Source organism: Syzygium oleosum, unplaced genomic scaffold (assembly GCF_021117445.2).
Source record: "Syzygium oleosum isolate NSW1041296 unplaced genomic scaffold, Sole_v2.1 Sole_v2.12, whole genome shotgun sequence".
NCBI lineage: Eukaryota > Viridiplantae > Streptophyta > Magnoliopsida > Myrtales > Myrtaceae > Syzygium > Syzygium oleosum.
The window spans coordinates 4,449,065-4,471,449 of NW_026607496.1; the positions used below are offsets into that span (position 1 = coordinate 4,449,065).

The following is a 22,385-nucleotide window of genomic DNA, read 5'->3' on the forward strand; positions in this document are numbered from 1 at the left end:
AAAACCAGGTTCTTCGCTGCATCAATTGCCCATCGACATTGGGACAGTTTATGGTATATCTGGCCGGCGTGAAGATAGTACCATCTTTATTGGCTTTACTAGTTTTCTTTCTCCCGGCATCATATATCGAGTGTGATCTACGAGAATGAGATTCCGAGATATGAAGATCTTACGTGAAATTGTAGTTTCGGATTTGATCGTTCAGAGTTCCATGTCAATCAGGTAAATAAGAATGTTCACCTGTCAGTAATGGATATTTTGTTAACACTATCAGCTCCACGTTCTTTTCTTGAGTTTGGAAACTGTTTTTGTTGCCTGGTGCTTGCCTTTTCTTTTGTATAGAGGTCACAATGATAACTGTACTTTTCAACTTCTGTTGGATTGGGTTTCCTGTTAAATTGCTATGTTGAATGTTAACAGCTTCTGCCACAGTCGCATCTAATGGTGCATGGTCAGATTTACTAGTTTTACTATATTCAACTTTCAGGTTTTTGTGTCTAGTAAGGATGGCACCAAGATACCAATGTTCATAGTATCTAGAAAGAATATTTCTTTGGATGGATCACACCCATGTTTGTTATATGGTTATGGCGGATTCAACATTAGCCTCACACCATCCTTTAGCATCAGTCGTACTGTACTCACAAGACACTTTGGAGCTGTTTTCTGCATAGCAAACATTCATGGTGGCGGCGAGTATGGAGAGGAATGGCACAAAGGAGGGTCCTTGGCAGAAAAACAGAACTGCTTTGATGATTTCATCTCTGCTGCTCAGTACCTCATTTCTGCAGGTTATACCCAACCCAAAAAGTTGTGCATTGAAGGGGGAAGCAATGGGGGACTTCTTATTGGAGCTTTGTATAAATCAGGTTTTGTAACTACCAGTTGATTCTGTTGGCTTGCTTGATTGGGTAGCTCCATATTTATCTAAAGCTTGATTGTTGTCAGAGACCTGATCTTTTCTGCTGTGCTTTGGCTCATGTTGGTGTTATGGACATGCTGCGATTTCACAAATTTACTATTGGTCAGTCTCCCTCTCCCTGTGTGCGTGAACATATTCGCGCACTACTTGCTTGTCGTGCATTCGTGATTTGTCAGTGACTTTATTTATTGTCTCATACAACCACAGGGCATGCATGGACTTCTGATTTTGGTTGTGCGGACAAAGAGGAAGAATTCCTGTGGTTGATTAAGTAAGTTTGTCCTTCACCTTTACCTAAGGTTTTAGCTCTGTTCAATGCTTTTGTGTAGGAAGAACTTGAACGCCGTTGGTTTCATTGGTGACTGAATAAACTCGTTGGATGCACACACAGAATCTTTTATCCGCCCCGCTTCTGGGAAACTTTTACCTCTCCGCATCTGCATGGCGCCGGGATTTTTCCGGCCCTCATATGTTGTTTGGCCTCACATTGCTCCTTTTAATCCCAGAAGTTTTATCTGTTTATTTACCATGATTAACAGGAATTGCTGATTTATGTCTTGTTAGGTACTCGCCGTTGCATAATGTGAGGAGGCCATGGGACCGATATCCGGATGGTAAAAATCTCTCTTTTCATTTAACACCATAGTACGTTAATGAAAATTACGTGCCTTCGCGGTCGTTGATTTTTCGTGGCTTCTCTTTTAGTGCAGATCGATGAAGCTGCCGATCTCTATGGTTTCATGGCGAAGATGCTGGATGCTTCCTAGATCGAGTAGATGAAGTCGATCAATCGATCATAAAATGCCGTGTTTCTTGTGTAGTTTGACATTCAGGATTGCAGTTTAAGTTGATTCGCTCTCTTTCCTGTAGACTTTGTAGATAATTGATTGTTAATCATTAGTTTCACAATGTCTGGGGAACTTTCTCTGGGGAACTTTCTCTCGAATTGTAAACCAAACACATTGTGATAGTAGGACAAATAGAACAACAGAATGATGCTACTAAGAAGCTTTGCAGCTTAAGTTGGATTCTCTTCTTTCTTGAAGCCATTGTCACTGCGATTGCGTTTGATTGCTTTGGGGGATGAGCAGAGCGACAATCTAAACTCATGCCTAAGCTAAATTGACATCAAGCATGCATCAAAGTCCATAACCACAAGAAAGAAAAAGGTTCACTGTGATTGGTTCCATCAGGCCAAGAGATCATGCACTTTCTAGCCAAAAAAAAGAAAAAGAGGAAACCTTGTCCTTCATCTTCAATTGCTCGAGAAACCATCCAATGCATTCGTTTTTTCTAAGAAAGATTTCAGTCAAAAGACATCCAGTTTGACATCAGTAACATCAAGCTGGAGTATCTCAGCTTAACGTCGATATCAGTTGCTCAAGGAATTAACTCACATAACTGGTGAACAGGAAAAGCAGAGTGGAGAAGCAGAGTCTAATGGAAGCTTTCAAATCATGTGCATATGGTTTTAGTCAAAAGCAGAGTGGCAAGCTTTCCAGATCAGCGCACATAGTGCACAGCCAAAACATCACATATACAAAATGACATCGCCAAATTCCCAAACACATAATGCATAGCCAAATCTACTTACAAACAACAAAAAAACTAGCACTTTTTGTCTACAACTCGACATCTAGTAGGAGGCACTGCACAAGCATTTTCTGGTCCACAATTTCACAGTTAACCACCAATTCCAGATTCTTGAGTGTATGGAGGTTCTGAGATATCAGTGGAAGATTGGCCTAGTGAAACTTCAATAACATTCCTTGCTCTTGTTTGTCCCTTGGAAATGGATGGACCTCCAATGTCAATAACTCTATTACTACCCGGCATCTGCAATAAAAAAAAATAAACATATGAACTTGCTTTTCTTTTCGATACACTTATAAAACGTTAGACATAGATTACCCTTAAATAGGAATTCCCAGTAGCTTCAGATATGAAAAGTCCATATCCATGTCTTGCCTAAAGAAACAAAATGAGCACAAAACATTAATCACACACAATATACACGTGGTATGAAAATAAAATTTTGCCTGATAAAGCACTAGCCTGTGCTCTCTCCTTCCTAATGATAATGGAGTCCCCATTAGATGGTCCATTGGCTTGTGAACTAGCTTGCGCACCACTAACCCCATCAGCTTTCTTTGGTCTTCCTCTTCTTGCCTACATGTGAAAAAACACAAGAAATACCAATGATATCATTTGTGATAACCCAACAAAAATCTTATCAACAATTACAAAATTGTCCAATAAGACATACTTTGGGTGGTCTGGATGTTGTAGGATTCTTGCATGTCTTCTTGTTATGTCCATATTGAAGGCAATTTGAACATCGCATTTGAACTCCAACTTTCGTCAATTTCTTACCTTCACTACTTCGCTCATCTTTATCCTTGATTCTATTTTTCTTCTCTCTACCCCTTTTCCTTCTGTAAGGTGGGGGTTTGATTGGCTCACCATTGACTTTGGGCCACATTTTTTCCCCATTCATGACCGGGAAGGGAAATTGATAACATTTTCCATAAGCATCTTTCTTAAAGCAATCATCAACATAATAATTGATGTCTAATTTCATGAAAGCAATGCAACATATGGCATGTCTACATGGTATACCAGAAATATCCCATTCCCTACAAGCACAAGTCTTCCCAACCAAGTCAACCACAAATCTATTGCCATCCCCTTCAACCTCAAATTTATTTCCCAAAGACGCTCTAGCAAAACAATACCTGGACTCCAGTTTAGTCTTCTCCAACTTCATTCTAATCCTTGGACAAATTGGATCCATTTGATCAACCATTAACCGGCTTCTCTCTGTCATTCTCTCCATCAACATAGCTCGTATTTCTTCAAGCATCTCAAGAATGGGTTTTGCTCTCGGTATGCAAATGTATCCATTAAAGGTCTCACTTAAATTATTTTCAACCGCATCACACTTGGTACCTGTCTTGATGAAAGCCCTGCAGAAGTGCTTAGGGCCTTGTCTCATGAAGTCTTCATAACCTTTAGGACACTCCATCTTCAAATCTTCCATTACCATGTCAAAATCAGCTTCAAATGTACACCTCACAGCCCTCCAAAAGAGATTCTTCAAAGCATCCCCTTTGTGTAATTTTTTCCAATTAGCATATATATGTCTTGCGCAATTTCGATGCTCTGCTTGTGGAGATAGCCATGAAACTGCATTCATTAGTCCCTACAACCAAAATAAACCAATGAAAAACAAACACGTCACAACAATGCTTGTACCAATATAGTGTAATAGCCAATGAAGACAAATGCGACATATTACCTTTTGTTGATCACTGATAAAAGTCCAACCTTCACCTGTGTCCACATTCAAGTCAATAAATAACCGAGCGAGAAACCAAGTCCACGATGCCTCGGACTCAACTTCCGCAATTGCCCAAGCTATTGGAAACATTTGATTGTTTCCATCTCGTCTAACGGCACATAACAACATACCTTTCAATCCAATCTTAAGGAAGCACCCATCCAAGCCTATCACACGCCTACATCCTACTAAAAACCCCCTTTTCAATTCATCAAAGCCCACTAAAACCTCTCAAATACTTTGGTTCCTAGGTTAACCTCCATCTCAAATCTTCCATTTTTGCTAACTCTCTTAAGCTCCTCCAAATAAGATCTTAGCATATCATATTGCTTCCCTATCGGCCCCCTTATATAACTAAGAGCTTTCCATATGGCTCTATAACATCTTTTTTTATCAAGGGTCAGGGCAAATCTTTCTCTTGCATCTGTCTGCATTTCGGTAGCCGAATAAGTGAGTCTAACTCTAATCTTAGGCATGTACTCACGAGCAAGCCATGTAGAAGTGGCTTGCCTATTTGTAAGGCTTCTATTGCAGTTATGTGGATTTCCAACTCTCTTTATTACAAAAGTTTTCTCATCTTGAACCCAACTGCCATACAACCTCCAGCCACAGCCACTTACACACTTTGCTTCCATTCTTTTCTTTTGACTCATTTGCCAAAAAATGTTAAATCCATTCATTACAGCATATTTTTGCACAGCTATCTTGAACTGTTCATGAGATTCAAATCTCATACCTAGACTAAACACATTCTCGTTATGGTCACACATAGGATCATACCTGTTAACCATTCGTCCAGTCGTGCCACTAATTTCTTCAAAGTTATCAATATCAGGACCACTTAGAGGTTCATCATCCGATATTGCATCTTCATCATCATCCCCACCTTCGTGTGGAACAACACCAACCTCCTCCTCCATTCTTATATCGATGGAACCTTCAGCTAATTCTCCACCATCATCTACCTCCTCAATTGTTGCTTCCCTAAAATCTTTCCTCATCTCCCTTGTCTTGATCTCTTCATCATCTGATATATTTATTTCATCATCACACAAGTCTAATGAACCATCCTCGCTGTCACTTTCATTCTGTGAAAAAGCACACTAAGTCAGACGTTGAAAACTAAAAAAAATATTTAAACGTAAAAGGCCAACAATTGAATGAACTCACCATTGTTTCTTGTTCAACCTACAACACTTCAATTTTCCACGAGCAAAACAATGGTGACCTGGAACCCCAACTGGCCCAATCCTATAAAGAAAGTATAATAAAAAATTGGACATTTGAAGTTCAATGTTGAACTCATCACACTAATTAAATACCCAGTAAGACAACGATAGCTTTGGTAATTGTACGGCATAATAAGCAGTTATGACACACTTCACATTAGGAAAAATGTTTCACAAAACAACAGCTTATTGATTAGAAACTTTAAAGAAAAAATAAGTTATGGCTCCTAATTTCCTCATCCATTTCAATCATCTAGCATTTCGACGGGTGTTTTAAAATTGTCATGGGTACTTGCTTAGGAGCTGGGTAGCGGCTGTAGAAAAAGCCTTTGCCATCATGGGTCCAATTGATAGATGAAAATTTAACCTGTCACCAGTATGACCACTCGTCTAAGTTTCAATCGAATGTAGCCTTACATTAAGGAAGCCAAATTCCAAATCATCACCCATGATAATTTATCATGCTCAACTTTCTTATCCTCGACCCGCATAACATTAATCGTCACCCAATCACTTCCACTGGAACTAAGTACATAAGCCAAGTATTTGGCATCCTTGCTGACCGAAAGAGTGTTCAAAGAGACTGTTGTTCCATCTTCACTAAGAGCATTATAACTCTCCTAGTCTTCCACATTTACATGAAAATGTTTAACTATACTCAGATGCAACAACGGATGGAGCACTGACTTTAGATTCTGTAAGTTAAATCACTTCTAGACAGATTATCAAGCATATGGTGATCGTAATTTAATATGTCCAAATGCATAGGAGGAAGAAGAAGAAGAATACCTTCTGCTCAATGACTTCAACGCTCTGTCCGCTTCGACCCTTAAGCGAGCATCCTTCGACCGAACGAGCACGAGTATGTGCGAGAGCGAGCGTCTCCATGTGAGAGGATGAGCGAGCAAGCGAGCGCACGAGATCTTCGCTCGCTCACTCTTTAGACGAGTTGATGTCTCTGAGCGACCAAGCGCGCGAGATTTTGCTCGGTTGATCTTGACCGAACGCGCGCGAAATCGTAAAAATTTCAGATGGAAACAAGTCTCGACGGCCGAGCGTGAGAGTGAGCGACTCCGTGTGAGAGGATGAGTGAGCGAGCGAGCGCGCAAAGATCTCGCGCGCTCGCTCTTCAAACGAGTTGATGTCTCTGAGCGACCAAGCGCGCTAGATTTTGCTCGCTTGGTCTTGATCGAACGCGCACGAAATCTTCAAAATTCCCGACGGAAACAAGTCTCTAAACGGCCGATCGTGAGAACGAGTCACTCCGTGTGAGAGGATGTGCGCGCGAGGGAGAGCGTGCGAGATCTTCGGACGAATCGAATCCTGTCGCTCGCGTATCAGATGAAGAAAGAAGAAAGAAAACCCTAAAGAGAAAATCGTGGGAAGGAGATGAAGAAGAGAAAGCGCCCAGGTGTACATCAGTATATGTATTTGTGCCTTAATTGCTGACGTGGATATTATTGTTGACGTGGAAATGCCACGTCGGATGACTAACGGTGAGAGTGGATGGAGAGTTAACGGGAGCCAGATTTGGGGCACGAATGAAAGTTGGTGATTTTTTTTTAGACAAAATAAAGTTCGGGCCAGATTTGGGACTAAACCCAAAGTTCGTGCTTTTTTTTGGAATTGGCCCCAAAAGAAAATGGGTCAGATATGATGACAAAGGCGCTGCCTCTCAACAAGCTCGAGGTGTGCAAAGCGAAGGCGGGCTTGACCTTAACCCCACATAGGTCGAAGGGGGAATTTGTTGGGAATTGCCTCCCTATGTGGGTGGCTCAAAACTAAGAAGAAAATCTGGAGAGAATCTTCTTAAATATTCTCTTGGAGAAAAATCTGGAGAAGCTCTCGAAGAATGTTTCAGAAGAAGAATTATTGGAATGGTTAAAGAATATTTTCAATTCTAGAACCTTCCCGTCAACCCTTAAAAAAAGGGGGGGCTTGGCATTTGAGGGATGATGATCACACACAAAAAAAGGGGGTCAAGGAAAAGAGATCGTGTGAGACAGAGAGAGAGAGAGAGAGAGCCACAGTGTGAAGAAATTGTAGTGTAATCCTCTAGTTGCGACTAGAGAAGAGATTCATGTTGTAATCCCATTATTCATATAGTGGAGTTATTGTTCGGTGGTTGCTCCGTGGTTTTTCCCTCAGATTTTGAGGGTTTTCCACGTTAAATTCTCGTGTCGTATACATTTCTTCTTCCTTGCATCGTTCCTTTTGTTTGAAGATCTTAACATATCGGTGTCTCGGCACAATAAATAATATATAAGAGAAAAATAAATTAAATTCTTTGTCGATGAGTTTAGATTTATTGATTTATATATCAAACTACATCCTAATTAATAACTTATGAGGCAAATTGATGTGGATATATTAATTTAGAAATATCATACCAAATTAAATGAGATGATTAGATTTTTTTCTAAATAATGTATAGTAATACGTCTAATTAATGTTACGGAAGCAGGAGGGAATGGAGCTTTGTGATGGCGTGGCTAAACTATACAAAGCTCCATTCAACCCAAATTTCTTATTATTTATAGATTTTTACTAATCCTGGAAAATTTACACAAAATAACAATAAATAAATAAATAAAAGCAGTCAGAGGAGGAGATCACATATAAACCCAAATGATCTGTGTTTCTTGGTCTTTATTCTTGCATTCTTTCACAAATATAACATTTCTTTTTTCTTTCAAACTAATGTGAAGCTACGGTGCGTATTGAATTTATATGGTTACGGGTGGAACACATTCTTTGATTATCCTGTCACATAATCCGATCTAAGCTCCTCAGGTATATATTTCCACTGTTGAAATATTTAACAGCGACGCGGGCATTTCGAGCAGCACAATTGTTACTGTTCCAAGCACATCAGTTAAGTGATCCTCATGGGATGTCTAGTGAGCCTGCCCTGGGATACAGCCTTCTTGTCTCAGTGCTGTATGATTCTGGGAACCGACCAGGAGTTTGCGAGATTCTTCCATTATCTTGCTAAGGATGTCAGGTTCCTTCGTAGCGCGAGCTACTTGTCACAGTTCTTCGGGCAAGTGACTAGATACCACCAAAACAAATGGCACGCGAGATGGACAAGGATCAAGTGCACGTACTTTGGCAGCCCTTCGTCCTTCATCTCGATTGCTTTTGTTTTTTGGATTCCATTTGTTTCACGAAAAATATAATAATTCTAGAATATATTCTTCAAGAAGTTATTTTCCAGGAAAATGACGGTATTTTTCCGGTGTTTGATAGAAACCTGAAAATGAACCGAAAAATGTTTTCCGTCGTTTGGTAAGGAAAATTAGATAGACATACATTATTGGGGTGTTAGTGATTTGCGCATAAGCGTCCAGAGGATTGGGTACTGGTACCAGGGTCCCAGGTCCGGCCTTGATAGACCCCAATCAGGGCGTCGGGGACCCGGTCTGACCTCGATGGACCAGGGCGTGAATGTTGAGAACCCTGGCTCGGGCACCAAGATCCTGGAGTTGACCTCAATGGACACGTGCTTGGCCTCAATGGACCTAGGCGTGAGCACCAGGGTCTCGAGCGTAGCCTTAATTAAACTAGGTGGGCGCTAGGGTCCTAGACTTAGCCTCAATGGACTCAGGCCTCGGGCCTAAGTACCGGGGACCCAAGTAGGGATGTCGTCCGATGTCCAGGCGCCAGGGTCCTGGGCATGAGAAATGAGGTCCTAGGCCCGACCTTGATGGACACGACACTGGCGCCAGGGATCCGAGCCTAGCCTTGATAGACCCTGGCCCAAGCACCAAGGTCCTGAGCCCAGCCTCGATGCACACAGGCCTAGGCACTAGGGACCTGGGCACTAGCACTAGGGTCACGATCTTGACCTTGATGGACCCAATCTCGGGCGCGGGGTCTTGAGCCCAAGTGTTAGAGATCCGAGCACAAGCATCAAGGACTCAGGCTCGGCCTTTGTGGACCTGGGCCGGGCCGCCAGGGAGTCTGGCAATGGTACTGTAGTCTTAAGCCTGGCCATGGGCGCTGGTGTCTCGAGCCCAACCTCTATGGACCTGGACCCAAGCACTAGGGTTCCGGGCTCAGCCTCTAGACTCGAGTCCGCTATCAAGGGCCCGAGAACAAGCAAGCGTTGGGGTTCCTGTGCCCAAACGTAAAAAATTCTATCCAAGCGTCAATAATTAGTCAAATTTTGGAAAATGATTTCCTATTTTCAGAAAGGACATCACTTTCCTGAATTTAAACATAAATTTTTCGTTGATTAGGAAAATATTATCCGTTATTTCATTTTCTTTAAACGATCCAAATGTTGGAAAATGTTTAAACGGAGCCTAGTTTTTACTGTCATTCTGGCCTTTTGGCCATTTACGTGCATTATTATCTCAACAAGTAACTTACCTCAGAAACTCAGTTTTAGAAACATATTTAAAGAAATCTTATCAGACCAATGTAATTTATGAAGTACCGGTTTCATTTTTTGATAACACTTTGCTGCTACTCTTAATTTGCTTCCTAGACCGGGCGCTACCACATGGAACTAGTCCACGAGATAATTTAAGGTACGACGAAGAGCATTTTACTAACTGCAGGATTTGACAATTCTAGAGGACTTACTAAATGCTAGCCTGCTGATTGAAATTAGCAGACTATAATTCTTTTACAACGTGATTGTTGACTTGAAAGCAGCACCAATCACTATTTGATGAAGTGAACAAGTCACCCGGTTTCCAATTGCACGCACCAATAATGTGAATGCCATGCATCTTGTTACAGCTGGGAAGATGGCAACCTTCGCCCACTTTGGCACAGTACATATTTGAAGAAATTATGTCATTCAAACTGAAAAATTTTCTTTATTGAAGGACTTTCCTAGCAATTGACATACAGGTCTTGAATTTTTTTAGTCCGATCATCTCCTACTGGATGCATATCCTCAGTTCTACTTCATAGACCATTGAAAGTTGTAGTGGACAATGATGGAGAGGAAAAACTTCGAACTTACTCTAATCAAGCATAACGACCGAAGTTCAGTGAAAACGATACCATTGCGAAAGTCTTGACAGCAAGTCATCCCAAAACTGATAATATGCACGCCTCCATGAACGGATAGATATTAGCGTACCACAAAAAACCCAGAGGCTGACAACAAATCCGAGTGGCATGCTCATGTAAAACGACTTCATGTCAATCCAGCCATTGTCCTCGTGATGTGTGGACTTTTAGTTCGAACAGCATCTGCTTCTTCAGTATTGGTAGTTATTGGGCAACTTTTGTCCAGTGGAAACCCGCATAGTCCTCCATTACCTTCAAACGAACCTTCTGAAAATTTGAGAAACTGTTTGCTTGCTGGGATTTTACCAACAAGTTGATTATATGAGAGGTTCAGGAATGAAAGGAAGTTCAGATCTGAAAGCTGCACTGGAATGGTCCCACTGAGGTAGTTCTGTGACAAGTCTGGGGACTCGAGCTGCTGTATTTTTCCTAATGAGGGCGGGATAGGCCTGAAAGCACATTGCGAGACAGGTCGAGAAAATAGAGTGCTCGGAAATCTCCCAAGGCTTCTGGTATTGGACCTTCAAATCTGTTGCTTGAGAAGTCGATCGAGGTGAAAACATTTAGGATCGTCATTAGTTCTAGCTGCAGACCTTTAAAAGTAAGCCTAACTGTGTCCCGATAATAGAGCTTGCTCCACCGAAGAAACTGATATTGAAGATGGTTAAAGTGGAAATTAACCTTCATGGCCCACCAAGACGTCAGGAAATCTTCAGGAAGCATACCACTGAAATTGTTGAAAGATAGGTCAACAATTTGAAGCATCTTCCATGTGCCATTAATGACGGGACAACCAATTTGCCCGGGGAATTTGTTGGAATGTAGAACAAGAACTTTCAGGGTAGATATGTTCTTCAACTGACACGGGAATAAATCCTTAATCCGATTTTTTCCAGTGTCTAACACCTCTAACATGGAACATTTAGCCAAAGAAATCGGGAGATTTCCTGTTAAGAGATTACCATTAACATCCAAAGTCCTTAAAAGGTATGTGGCTGGTAATGCATGCGGAATTCCTCCAGTCAGGTTGTTATTCCTCGAGTTCAACACCTTGAGAGTCTTTAACATTAAGCACTGAGGGATGGTTCCCATCAAATGGTTGTTGGAAAGGTCAAGTACCTCGAGATACAGGGCTTCGCAAATTGATTCTGGGACGGGGCCATGAAAATAATTGTTTGAGAGAGAGAAGAAAATTGTGAAAACCAGGTGTTTTCCAATATCATTTTGAAGAACTGAACTGAAATTGTTACTCGAGAAATCCAGGTAGGCACCATTCGGGGGCAGAGGTAACGTTTTCCCCTGGAGCTTGTTTTTGTGGAGGTCAATAACAGACAGACTAAAAGTGAGATTAGGTAAAGGTTCTCCCAATTTATCGAAGAAATTGAAAGAAAGATTGACATAAGAAAGAAATTTACTCTCCCATATCCATTTTGGTATCTCTCCTTGAATTTGATTGTCGGAGAGGTCCAGATAGCGTAATATGGGTAGATTTTCCAAGAATATCAGGTAACGAACTCAGCTGACAGGAAGCCAGGTTTAAAGTGGACAGAGTAGAGAAACCGAACACAGCAGAAGTGGAAGCAGTAGCATTAATTGACAAACGATTGTGGGAAAGATCGAGATATGTAAGGTTCTTGAGCCGCTGAAACACATCAATGTGCAATGAGCCACTGAAATTATTAGAAGAAAGTGAGAGGTAGCTAAGCCACCGGAGTTAAAAACATACGCTGGTATGGGCCCCTCTAAATTGTTGCTGCTCAAATCAAGCAGGGTTAGTTGACAGCAAGTGACATTGAGAGACCCACTCAGCTCACCAGAAAACTGATTGTCGGACAATTTTATGATCTTGACCGAAGGAAGTATAAATAGAGACGGGGGAATGCTGCCCCCCAGTGAGTTGTACTGCAGATCTAGATATACAAGGCTTAGAAGTTCTGCCCATCGGGTGGACTTAATCTCTCCTGTTAGAGCATTGCGGAATAACATAATCTGTCTCAGATTCTTGGACATACTGAACGAAGGAACTGAACCAGTAAGATCTGTTAAATATGTCTTGAATTTTATGTACTCGGTCCGGTTCATCACCCGACTCGACATATTTTTTGTGCGACCCAAAAGGGGAGAAAAAATTGAGATTAAGTTCGTGACGCAGAGAGTTGGGAAATTTTTTGGGTAGCCTTATTTATACCGCGGCTAGGTTTTCTCATTGATGTAGAGAGAATTTTGTTTTCGGAGATATTTGTAAGCCGTGAGGTTTTGTTAAGTCGTTGTTTCGACTTCTGAAAACTGTACTCTCTTTGATTATAGTGGAATCTTGTTTTGCCTCGCCCATGGACGTAGATCACCTTGTGATCGAACCACGTAAATCCTTGTGTTCTGAATTTGTTTTTCCGCATTTGTTTCTAACAAGATCATTTAAAGACAAGTCCAAATAAGTCACAGCTCTGACAGGTTCTCCATCGAGCTCAGGATCGATCCGCTCAATCTGCAATTAGACAATTCCAATCTCGACAATTTTCTAAGATTACCAATTGAATCTGGAAGCCTCCCTGAAGTACTCTTGTAACTCAGGACCAGAGTCTCAACAGAACTATCCTCCGGAAATTTGGGCAAAGGACCCTGAAGAAGTTGGTTGCCTGATAAGTCAAGGATCTGAAGTGTCTGCACCTGAAAGATTTTACTAGGAAACTCTCCATACAATCCACAATAACTCAGACGCAGAGTAGTTAGATTGGTGAATCTGGCGAGGAACTCAGGAACCGTGGTTGACAGGTTGCTGCCATTGAGTTGAATGAATGACAAATGATGTAGATTCACGAGGGAAGAGTCAACAGGACTAGAGAGAAAGCAGTTAGACATGCTCAGCACCTGAAGTTTTTGCACTGAAGAGGACAATGCATTGCACCACTCATTTCCCTCGGAAGACAGGTCAACGCCATCAAGATGTAACTGTCCTAGCTCTGTGAGATTACCGATCAAGGTCTTGAAATTGGGATTCTGGAGCTTTAGTGTATCAGTTCCAGGGAAATAAAGAAGAGAAGGATCAAGAATGCTTAACTTCCTCAAGCGCGCTAACTCTATTGGAATTTGCCCGGAGAATCCAGCATTGGACAAGTTTCAGATAAACCAGGCTACTGAGATTTGCGAAGCCAGACGGAATTGCTGAGGATTTGAAGTTGTTGAAAGCCAAGTTTAGCTTTTGAAGATGCTTTAGTCAAAATGGACTCAACGAATTGTTAATATTGCAAGAGATTGATTCAAAGCTCAAGTCTAGACCGATGTCCTTACCATCCTCATCGCACATCACACCATTCCAAGGACGAGCACTCTGATTCCACGTGGCCAGCCTGGAAGACACTGATGCATCGAAGACAAGGCTATTTTTCAACTCGAGCAGCAACGATTCTTGATCGCCAAGACATGGACTAGAAGCCGATACCAAATAGATTCTGAAGAAATTGGTGCATATGAGTGGCAAGAGAAGCCACAACAATTGCGAGGTTCTCATTGGATGCAAACTTCGATACTATTTTACAGAGTTTGTGAGTGAACACATACAAGGAGTTTTGTTCTTATTGGAAGCCAGATAAACATGAACCTCCTTGTACGGGATTTCAATGGAGCTGTGTTTGGTCTAATTCTTATCACATGGTATCATTAATTTTTTAGTCCCTATGCGCGACTATCTTAAGTTGACTTGACTTATGAATGCAAATTCATCAAACCACTTGATTGAGCCAGTGGCGGTCTTCGGTGGTTCTTGACTGTCGATGAAGAAAAGCCAAAGAAAGAAAAAACAAGAGCATCTCTTTCCCTTGGACATCATTCCCTCCCTTTCTACAGTACAAGTTCCCTCCTAGAGAGCAGATATTCATATCGCTTCCAATTTACATCTACAAGGTTCATTGTAATCAGGACCTGATTTTCTGTTTAATGTTCACTATTGGGAAAATAAGGAAATTAAAGATGGAGCTCTCAGACTCGTTTACATGTTACATTTGGACCGGCAAAAGAACACTACAAGTGCCATAACTTGTGTACGGCGCTCACTTTGGTGCTATAAGTTTTTTTGGATCACTTTAGTGCTAAAATTTTTGAAAAACGATCACTTAAGTGCCAACTCCGGTGCCGTACACAATTTTTCGCCGGAAATCCGACGTGGCATTTTTTTTATTAATTTCTGAAGCTGACGTGGCTCGCCGGAGATTGGCACTTAAGTGATCGTTTTTCAAAAATTTTAGCACTTAAATGATCGTTTTTAAAAAATTTTAGCACTTAAGTGATCGTTTTTCAAAAATTTTAGCACTGAAGTGATCCAAAAAAAACTTATGACACTTAAGTGATCGTTTTTCCTCCGACTTGGCACCAAAGTGATCCGAAAAAAAGTTATGGCACCAAAGTGATCTCCGTACACAAGTTATGGCACTTATAGTGTCCTTTTGCCCATTTGGACCCATCTTCGCAAATTAAGGAAAATGAAGACATTGGTCCGAGGAGATCAACTGTAAAACTAAGTGATCTGTGTTTCTTGGTCTTTACTTTTGCATTCTTTCCCATATGTCAGATTTTACTCCTTACAAACTAAGGTCAAGTCCTTATTGTGCCTATTGAATTTACGATTAATGGTTGACAGTTTCTCTGATTATCCTGTCTCATGATTCAGAGCTAAGCTCCTAAGGTACTTCATTTCTGCCTTTTAAATATATAAGCAATATGTTGGGATTTCGAGCAGCGGTGCACTGCTACTGTTACCGTTCCAAGCTCGTCTTCACTAATGTAAACCTCGTAAGGTTGCAAGATTCTTCAATGATCTCCCTAAGGACGTCAGGTTTGATATTGGCTCGAGCTATTTGACCGAGTAATTTGGGCGAGTGGCCAGATACCACCAGAACAAATGGCGCGTGAAATGGACCGGGATCGAGCGCGAGTACTTTGGCAACCCTTGGTCCGGCTACTGCTTTCATTCTCTTTGTTTTTACTGTCATTAAGGCCTTCTTTGCTACTTACAGATATCATCATCCCAAGAATTAACCAACCTTAACAACTCAGTTTCGTAAACATAATTAGAGAAATCTTATCAGAGCAATGAAATTTGTTACATGCTCGGTTTCATTTCTTGATATCGCTTCCGCTGCTACCCTTAATTTAATTTAGATTGCTTGAAACGTATATCTTCGTTGTAGTTAGATCCTGTGTGACCACGTAGAACTACTCCGTGACACAATTTAACGTACGATGGAGAGCATTATATTACTGTTAGGATTTAACATTTCCAGAGAACTTACTAGATCTTAATGCAGCCAATCGAAATTAGCAGACTGTATTTCATGTACAACATGATAGTTGACAGAAAAGCGGCAGTAATCACTAATCAGACCATTGATGAAGTAGTCAAACTCTAAAGCTGCATGCACCACCTGTGGTCCGGTTTGTCCATTCTTGATGAATTTTTATATCAGCCAAACTTGACAAATGTTCTTGATTGAAGCACTTTCCTTCAGTAGATAGACATAACAGGTCTTAAAATTCTTAATTTAATCACCTTCTCCGTTAACCATTGACAATTATGGAGAGGAAACACATTAAACTACTCCAATCATACGACCAAAGTATGTGCAATAGCTTTTAGTTGACTTGACTAGAGAATGCAAAATTGTCGTTTCGATGGTGCTCGATGATCTGCTGATTTCTGAAATTCCGTTTACGACAAAAATGGAATTTGTTCATTCAACGGTGAATACATAACTTTGGTTGTAAATTCAAAACATTTTTCATAAGTAAAACATGACCAATAATTTGTTAGTTCAGTCAACTTTTTTTAAAAATTACTAATTGATTAACAATTTTATGATCAACAATTCCAATGGCACCACTTATTTTTGGATTTTACAAGTGGGCGCATAATTAATTTGTAAGTTATCAGTAAAATAACAAGCAAATTAACATTTCTTAATGGCGTTTAATCCACATGAGCCACAGGAGAAAAAATTCATCACTAGAATGGCCCAAAGTTGGACAGAGACCCTTGTGCAAAAGTATGAGGACCATTTTGAACAAAAGAAAAGTAAAGGAACGAATTTGAATTTCAAGCAAGAGTATAGGGTTCTGATGGCATTTTCCTTCTGTCCTACTATGTAGGCTATTGTTTGTGATAGCTGCTTTGAAATTTTTTTCCTGTATAATATCCTTCTAGTTACAAAGAGGATAAGTTTTTGGACAATTCTTGTAAGACCCCGGGTCTACACTGTGTAATATTATCCGCTTTGGGCCCACTGATCCTCACGGCTTTAAAACGCGTTACACAGATGTAAAACCCCAAGCCTTATAAGCCGGTCCAGGACTCCCCCTAGGCGATGTGGGACAAGAGAGGCTCCCCCTCCCTTTCCTGCGCACGTCTGAGGACCGAGGCGCGGACGCACCGCCATCCCTCCTCCCCGCGCACCGCCGCTTGGGCCGTCACAATTCTAGTGTTTCGTGAAACAAAATACGGAACATTGTTTCGTGTTGTTGAATTCGTGAAACAGATAACAAATGTAAAACCCCATTGGTAGCAAATGTTGACGGGCGATTTGCTTGTCTGTCTCACGTTATTAACTTACAACCATTTTTAGAGAAGTGCCATCATTATTTGATTCTTTCAAATTATCGACTATTCCAAAAAAAAAAATTACCAATATTTAATTTCTTAAGTTATCAATGTGTTAAAGTTAATAACTTTTACACGAGACTACAATACTTAATTTCAGTTACTCATCAACGTTTATTTTACTTTTTCAATTTACCAACCCTCTCAACGAGTCAAATACTAGCGTGATAAACTTACCACGTAAGAGTCTATAATTTTATATAAGAGTTAGCTTCATACTTTGGCAGATTTATCGGAATAATTGCTAATCAATAAATAATCAAATTAATGTTTGTAACTGAGTTTAAATAAAGTTAATAATTACATATTAAAGTTTGTAACTTAAGTTCCACCAATAAATAATAGTAATTGTTGGAATAGTTGGTAATTTTAAAAAGAAATGATAATTTCTTATAAGAATTGGTAAATTTAACCCATTGTTGAGCTCCCAAATTGATAATCATAGGGCATCCAAACAGTATGAAATAATGAAAAAAAAAAAGTTGGTGGGTAGGCTCCAATAAAAGTCGGTCGCTCAAACAACCTTGTGATAAGTTCTTCACATTTTCCCACCATCACCAATCATCGCTGGTGGGGGCCTTGCTCGCGTCTCTCGCGACCCACCCTTGTCTTCTACATTTTATTTTCTTTTTTTTAGAATATAATTAATTTCCTTTGATTTTAACATTATTGAATTTTACTTTTTTGATAACAAGAAAAATATCATCTTAGCATACCACATCTAACATACTAAGAGTTTTTTAAGAAGGACTTGATTGAGAATTGGGTAGAGTTAGAGGAGTTGATTAAAAAAAAGAAGAAACAATTGAAAGATCCAATTGCACAAGCAACAGAAGTGTAAATACCCTAGACGCGGATCAATGAACAGAATGTCTTTCTAAAGGTGATGGAGAATTATGAAGAGAAGAACAAAGGCAAATGCTCTTTTTCAAGTTTGATAACTGAACCTCAGCAGAATTTTCATGGACGTGAGTGTTTGAAGAGCACTTTATCCCAAAACCGATAGTAAGCAAACCTCCACGATCTTATAAACGTTAACGGACCACAAAATACCCAGAAGCCAACCACGAATCCAAGCGGTATACCCATGTAAAACCACTTCTTCTCGCTATCATCATTGTCACCGCCGTCCTCTATGTCGCTTTTAGTTGGAGCACAACCCGCTTCTTCCATCCCGTTCGTGGCAATTGAGCAAGTTTTCTCGAGCGGAAAGCAACTTGTTTCCAGTGGTGGTCCACACAATCCGGCATTGCCTTCGAAAGAACTTGCTGAAAAGGTGAGAAATTGTTTGACAGCTGGGATGCTTCCCTCAAGTTTATTGTATGAGAGGCTCAGGAAGGAAAGAAAATTAAGGTCTGAAAGCTGTCTGGGAATCGTCCCATTGAGGTCGTTCCTCGAAAGGTCCAAGGACTCAAGCTGTTGCAAGTGTCCAAGGGACGAAGGAATTGACCCTGAGATTGCATTGTTTGATAAGTTGAGGGCATGAAGCGCTTTGAAAGCCCCCAGAGTATCAGGTATTGGACCTTCGAAGTTGTTGCATGAGAAGTCGATTGAAGTGAAAACAGTCAAGATCTTCACCAGCTCCACTCGCCGACCTTTGATGGTGACGCTTACCGTGTCCTGATAATAGAGTCCAAGAGCGCGAAGGACTTGATATTGGATATAATTGAAGTCTACATCAGCCTTCATAGCCTCCCAAGTTCTGAGGTATTGAGCAGGCAGCGTGCCGCTGAAATTGTTGGAAGATAGGTCAATGATTTGAAGCATCTGCCAAGTGCAGGGACTATGCGGACATCCAATTTCCCCGTGCAAATTGTTGGATCGTAACACAAGGACACGGAGACTTGATATAGCTTTGAAATGGCATGGAAATGTCCCTTGTATTTGATTTTCCCCAATGTTCATAACCTCCAACATCATGCAATTTGCCAACGACAACGGAATCTGGCCCTGCAGGAAATTCTCACTAATATCCAATGTCTTCAGACCGCATGTTGCTGGGATGTTTTGTGGAATATCGCCACTCAACTGGTTATTCCTCAAATTCAATACCTTGAGGGATGCCGTTATTAAACAATCAGGAATAGTTCCGTTCAGATGGTTATGCGATAAATCAAGCACATCAAGATTAACTTTGCAAATTGACTTCGGGATGGACCCATGGAAATTATTCTTCGAAAGGGAGAAGAACATCAAGAATAGTAGGTTGATGTCATTCGGGATAACAGCATTTATTTTGTTACTTGAGAAATCCAAGTATGAAGCATATGGCAGCAAGGGTGGCATATTCCCCCGGAGCATGTTTAAATGGAGGTCGACAACATTTAGAGCAAAAGTAAGATTGCCCAGAGGTGTTTCCAAATCTTCAAAGAGATTAGAGGAAAGATTGAGATAATCAAGATTTCCTAGTGTCCATATCCATCTCGGTATATCCCCTTTTATACAATTGTTGGAGAGGTCGAGGAAGATCAATCCGGACTGGTTAGCCAAAAACTGAGGCAATGTCGTCAACTGGCAGGAAGCCAAATATAAGTCTTGAAGGTCAGGGAATGAAGAGGCTTGGGAAGCCGTGTTTGTGGCATCAATGGAAAAACCATTGTAGGAAAGATCCAAATAAGAAAGATTTCTCAGCTGCTGAACCAAATTAATGTGGAATGAGCCACTGAAATTATTGGAAGAAAGTGAGAGGTACACGAGCCCTCGGAGTTCCCATATAGACATCGGTAGTTCTCCTCCCATATTGTTATTGCTCAAACCAAGTGCTTTCAGCATGTGCAATGGAGCATTAAAAAATCCCTTCAATTGACCAGAAAATCGGTTGTTGGAAAGTAGAAGCTCCTGAATCGATGGATGTGTAAACAGAGATGAAGGAATATTTCCTTCAAGTAAATTGGAATCCAGGTAGAGAATAAGAAGACTCAAGAGGGATTCCCATTGTGTTGCATCAATCGGACCAGTCAGACTGTTGTTGGACAAAATGATATTTGTCAGATTCTTGGACTCGCAGAGTGATGGAATTGAACCCGTAAAATTGTTGACTGACAAGTCCAAATAAGACAGTCGTGAGAGATTGGTGAGAGAGCTTGGGATATTTCCATCAAAGCTGCATTGCCTCAATTCTATTCTTGACAGATTCCTGAGATTACCAATTGAATCTGGAAGCCTCCCGGAAATATTCGTGTCACTCAAAACCAGTGTCTCAAGAGAACTATCCTCCGGAAAATCGGGCAAAGAACCCCGAAGGAGCTTGTTGGATGATACGTCAAGGGTCTGAAGTGTTTGTACCTGGAAGATTTTTTGAGGAAATTCCCCCTGCAGGCCACAATCACTTAGGTGCAGTGTTTTCAAGCTGGAAAAATTCGCTAAGAAACTGGGAACTGTGGTGGACAAGTTGTTGCCATTGAGTTGAATGACCGACAGATTAGCCAGACTCATAAGAGAAGCGCCTATAAGACCAGACAGAGAACAGTAAGACATGCTCAACACCTCAAGTTTCGGCGCTGAAGAAGACAACGCGTCGCACCACTCACTTCCCTCAGCAGACACATTGACCCCATCAAGGTACAGCTCTCTCAACTCCCCCAAATCCCCAATCAGCGACCTCAAAGAGGGCTTCTCAAGGAACAGCAGATTCGATCCAGAGTAATAAATGCTAGCGAGATCAAGAGTACGTAGCTTTGTCAGGCGCGATAGCTCCGCCGGAATCTGCCCGTCAAATCTGGCATTGGACAAGTTGAGATGTACCAAGCGGCTGAGATTCGCGAGGCCGGACGGAATCGCTGAGCAGTTGAAATCGTTGAACGCCAAGTTCAGGCTTTGAAGGAACTCGAGCCTGAAGAGGCTCGACGAACCGTTGATTCCGCCAGAGATCGACTCACTGCTCAAATCGAGTCCCACGACGAGCCCGTCCTTGCACGTCACGCCGCTCCATGAATCAGCGCTTCGGTCCCACCGTACTAGCTTGGACGACGCGGAGGTGTTGAAGACAAGGCTGTTTCTCAGCTCGAGCAAGAGCGATCTCTGGTCGACTCCGGGACACCGGGCTGGAGCTGAAGCCCCAGCAACGTCGGAGAAGATGGAGATGGTGGATATCGCAAGAAGAAACCATGAGATGATCGAACCGTTCATCGGAAGAGGTTGAGGAAGAGAGCGGGAAGAGGGAACAGGGAAGAGAGACTCAATCGAAACAAAGTCGAACACTTTGGGAGTGGCTGGAGGAGTCGTCCAAGGAAAGTGCAAAGCCTGTATTGTGTTGATATTTGGGACGTCATCATTAGTCACCAAAGTCTGACTTATTTCACTTTCCACGATACTAGCGCAAAGGCCATATTTTTATTTTCAAGGAGAAAAGGGACAATAAAATAAATCTGCCTAAAATGTTGAGATTAGAACTTGACATCCCTTGGAAATATTTTTGGCTTATCATATTTGAAGATCATAAAACAAATGATATTATGTGATCGGTTTTGTTTTTGCACATCACATTAACATGCAAGATCCATTAAAAGTAAATAATGATATATATCATAGGATTTGATCATAACACCAAAGTTCATATATTATATTCTATTTCTTTCATTAAATAAGTAGATTCAAGAAAAGAAATAAAACGATTTACTTATATTTGGATTTGATTGTAAATGTTCTATAATACTATCTAAAAGCAAAAAAAGTATAAAATATAGAATCAGAAAATACAATGAATTAATTATGAAATATGAATTAGAAAAATACAGTAATATGTTCCAAAATAGAATGAATAACCAAATAAGCAAAAACTAAGAATAAATTTCTCTTATATTAAACTGAAAGGAAAAAATAAGAAGAAAAAAGAAAGGAAAAAGGCATATGTAAAACGATGAAAAATGGGCACTATCTTTAGTTCGAGCGGTATAAAGGAAAATAAAAAGAGGGAAAAATCCAAAAATATTTTAAAAAATTTAAAGAAAAAGCGAACTGCAGGCACATGGAATTGATCCATCGTGCACGCCGGGATCGTACCATGGTCCACCTCCACTGGGCTATTACCTTACTAAGCTTACTTTCTATTCCTTTATGCGACTTTAATTTAATATATATATGTGTGTGTGGGCGTTGGCTGAAGCAACAATCGACGTACAACGTATGGCAAATGCTGATAGTCGCCCCGGGTTTTCTCTTTTGGTATTGGACATTAATATATTTAAGGTTCTCTTCCTTCTTTTTTTCTTTGTTTCTTTG

At 40.8% G+C, this 22,385-nt stretch overlaps 3 protein-coding genes and 1 pseudogene across 7 annotated transcripts; all 4 read right to left on the minus strand.

Moving 5' to 3' along the window:
* Positions 1-2,360: 2,360 nt before the first annotated feature.
* LOC115666485 (uncharacterized) lies at positions 2,361-6,529 on the minus strand. 5 transcript variants are annotated; one of them, XM_056316286.1, is made up of 5 exons: positions 6,281-6,390; positions 5,433-5,513; positions 4,221-5,336; positions 3,189-4,124; positions 2,361-3,091 (listed from the first exon to the last, which is right to left on the minus strand). In XM_056316286.1, exons 3-5 carry the CDS (start codon positions 4,389-4,391, stop codon positions 2,918-2,920), a joined length of 1,281 nt encoding a protein of 426 aa, XP_056172261.1. In that variant the 5' UTR covers positions 4,392-5,336; positions 5,433-5,513; positions 6,281-6,390; the 3' UTR covers positions 2,361-2,917. The 5 variants fall into 5 exon arrangements, with proteins under 5 accessions (XP_056172261.1, XP_056172259.1, XP_056172263.1 ...); XM_056316284.1 differs by having other exon boundaries at positions 4,221-5,342; XM_056316288.1 differs by having other exon boundaries at positions 5,433-5,490; positions 6,281-6,345.
* Positions 6,530-10,646: 4,117 nt separating this feature from the next.
* LOC115672198 (receptor like protein 27-like) lies at positions 10,647-12,538 on the minus strand (annotated as a pseudogene).
* A 417-nt stretch (positions 12,539-12,955) lies between these two features.
* LOC115672199 (receptor-like protein 7) lies at positions 12,956-13,823 on the minus strand. Its single transcript, XM_056316706.1, has 2 exons — positions 13,808-13,823; positions 12,956-13,596 (listed from the first exon to the last, which is right to left on the minus strand). The coding sequence occupies exons 1-2, from the start codon at positions 13,821-13,823 to the stop codon at positions 12,956-12,958; spliced, it is 657 nt and encodes a 218-aa protein (XP_056172681.1).
* Positions 13,824-17,991: 4,168 nt separating this feature from the next.
* Positions 17,992-21,403, minus strand: LOC115672200 (receptor-like protein 7). The gene has a single exon (XM_030593979.2). The coding sequence runs from the start codon at positions 21,291-21,293 to the stop codon at positions 18,126-18,128; it is 3,168 nt and encodes a 1,055-aa protein (XP_030449839.1). The 5' UTR covers positions 21,294-21,403; the 3' UTR covers positions 17,992-18,125.
* Between the last annotated feature and the right edge of the window lie 982 nt (positions 21,404-22,385).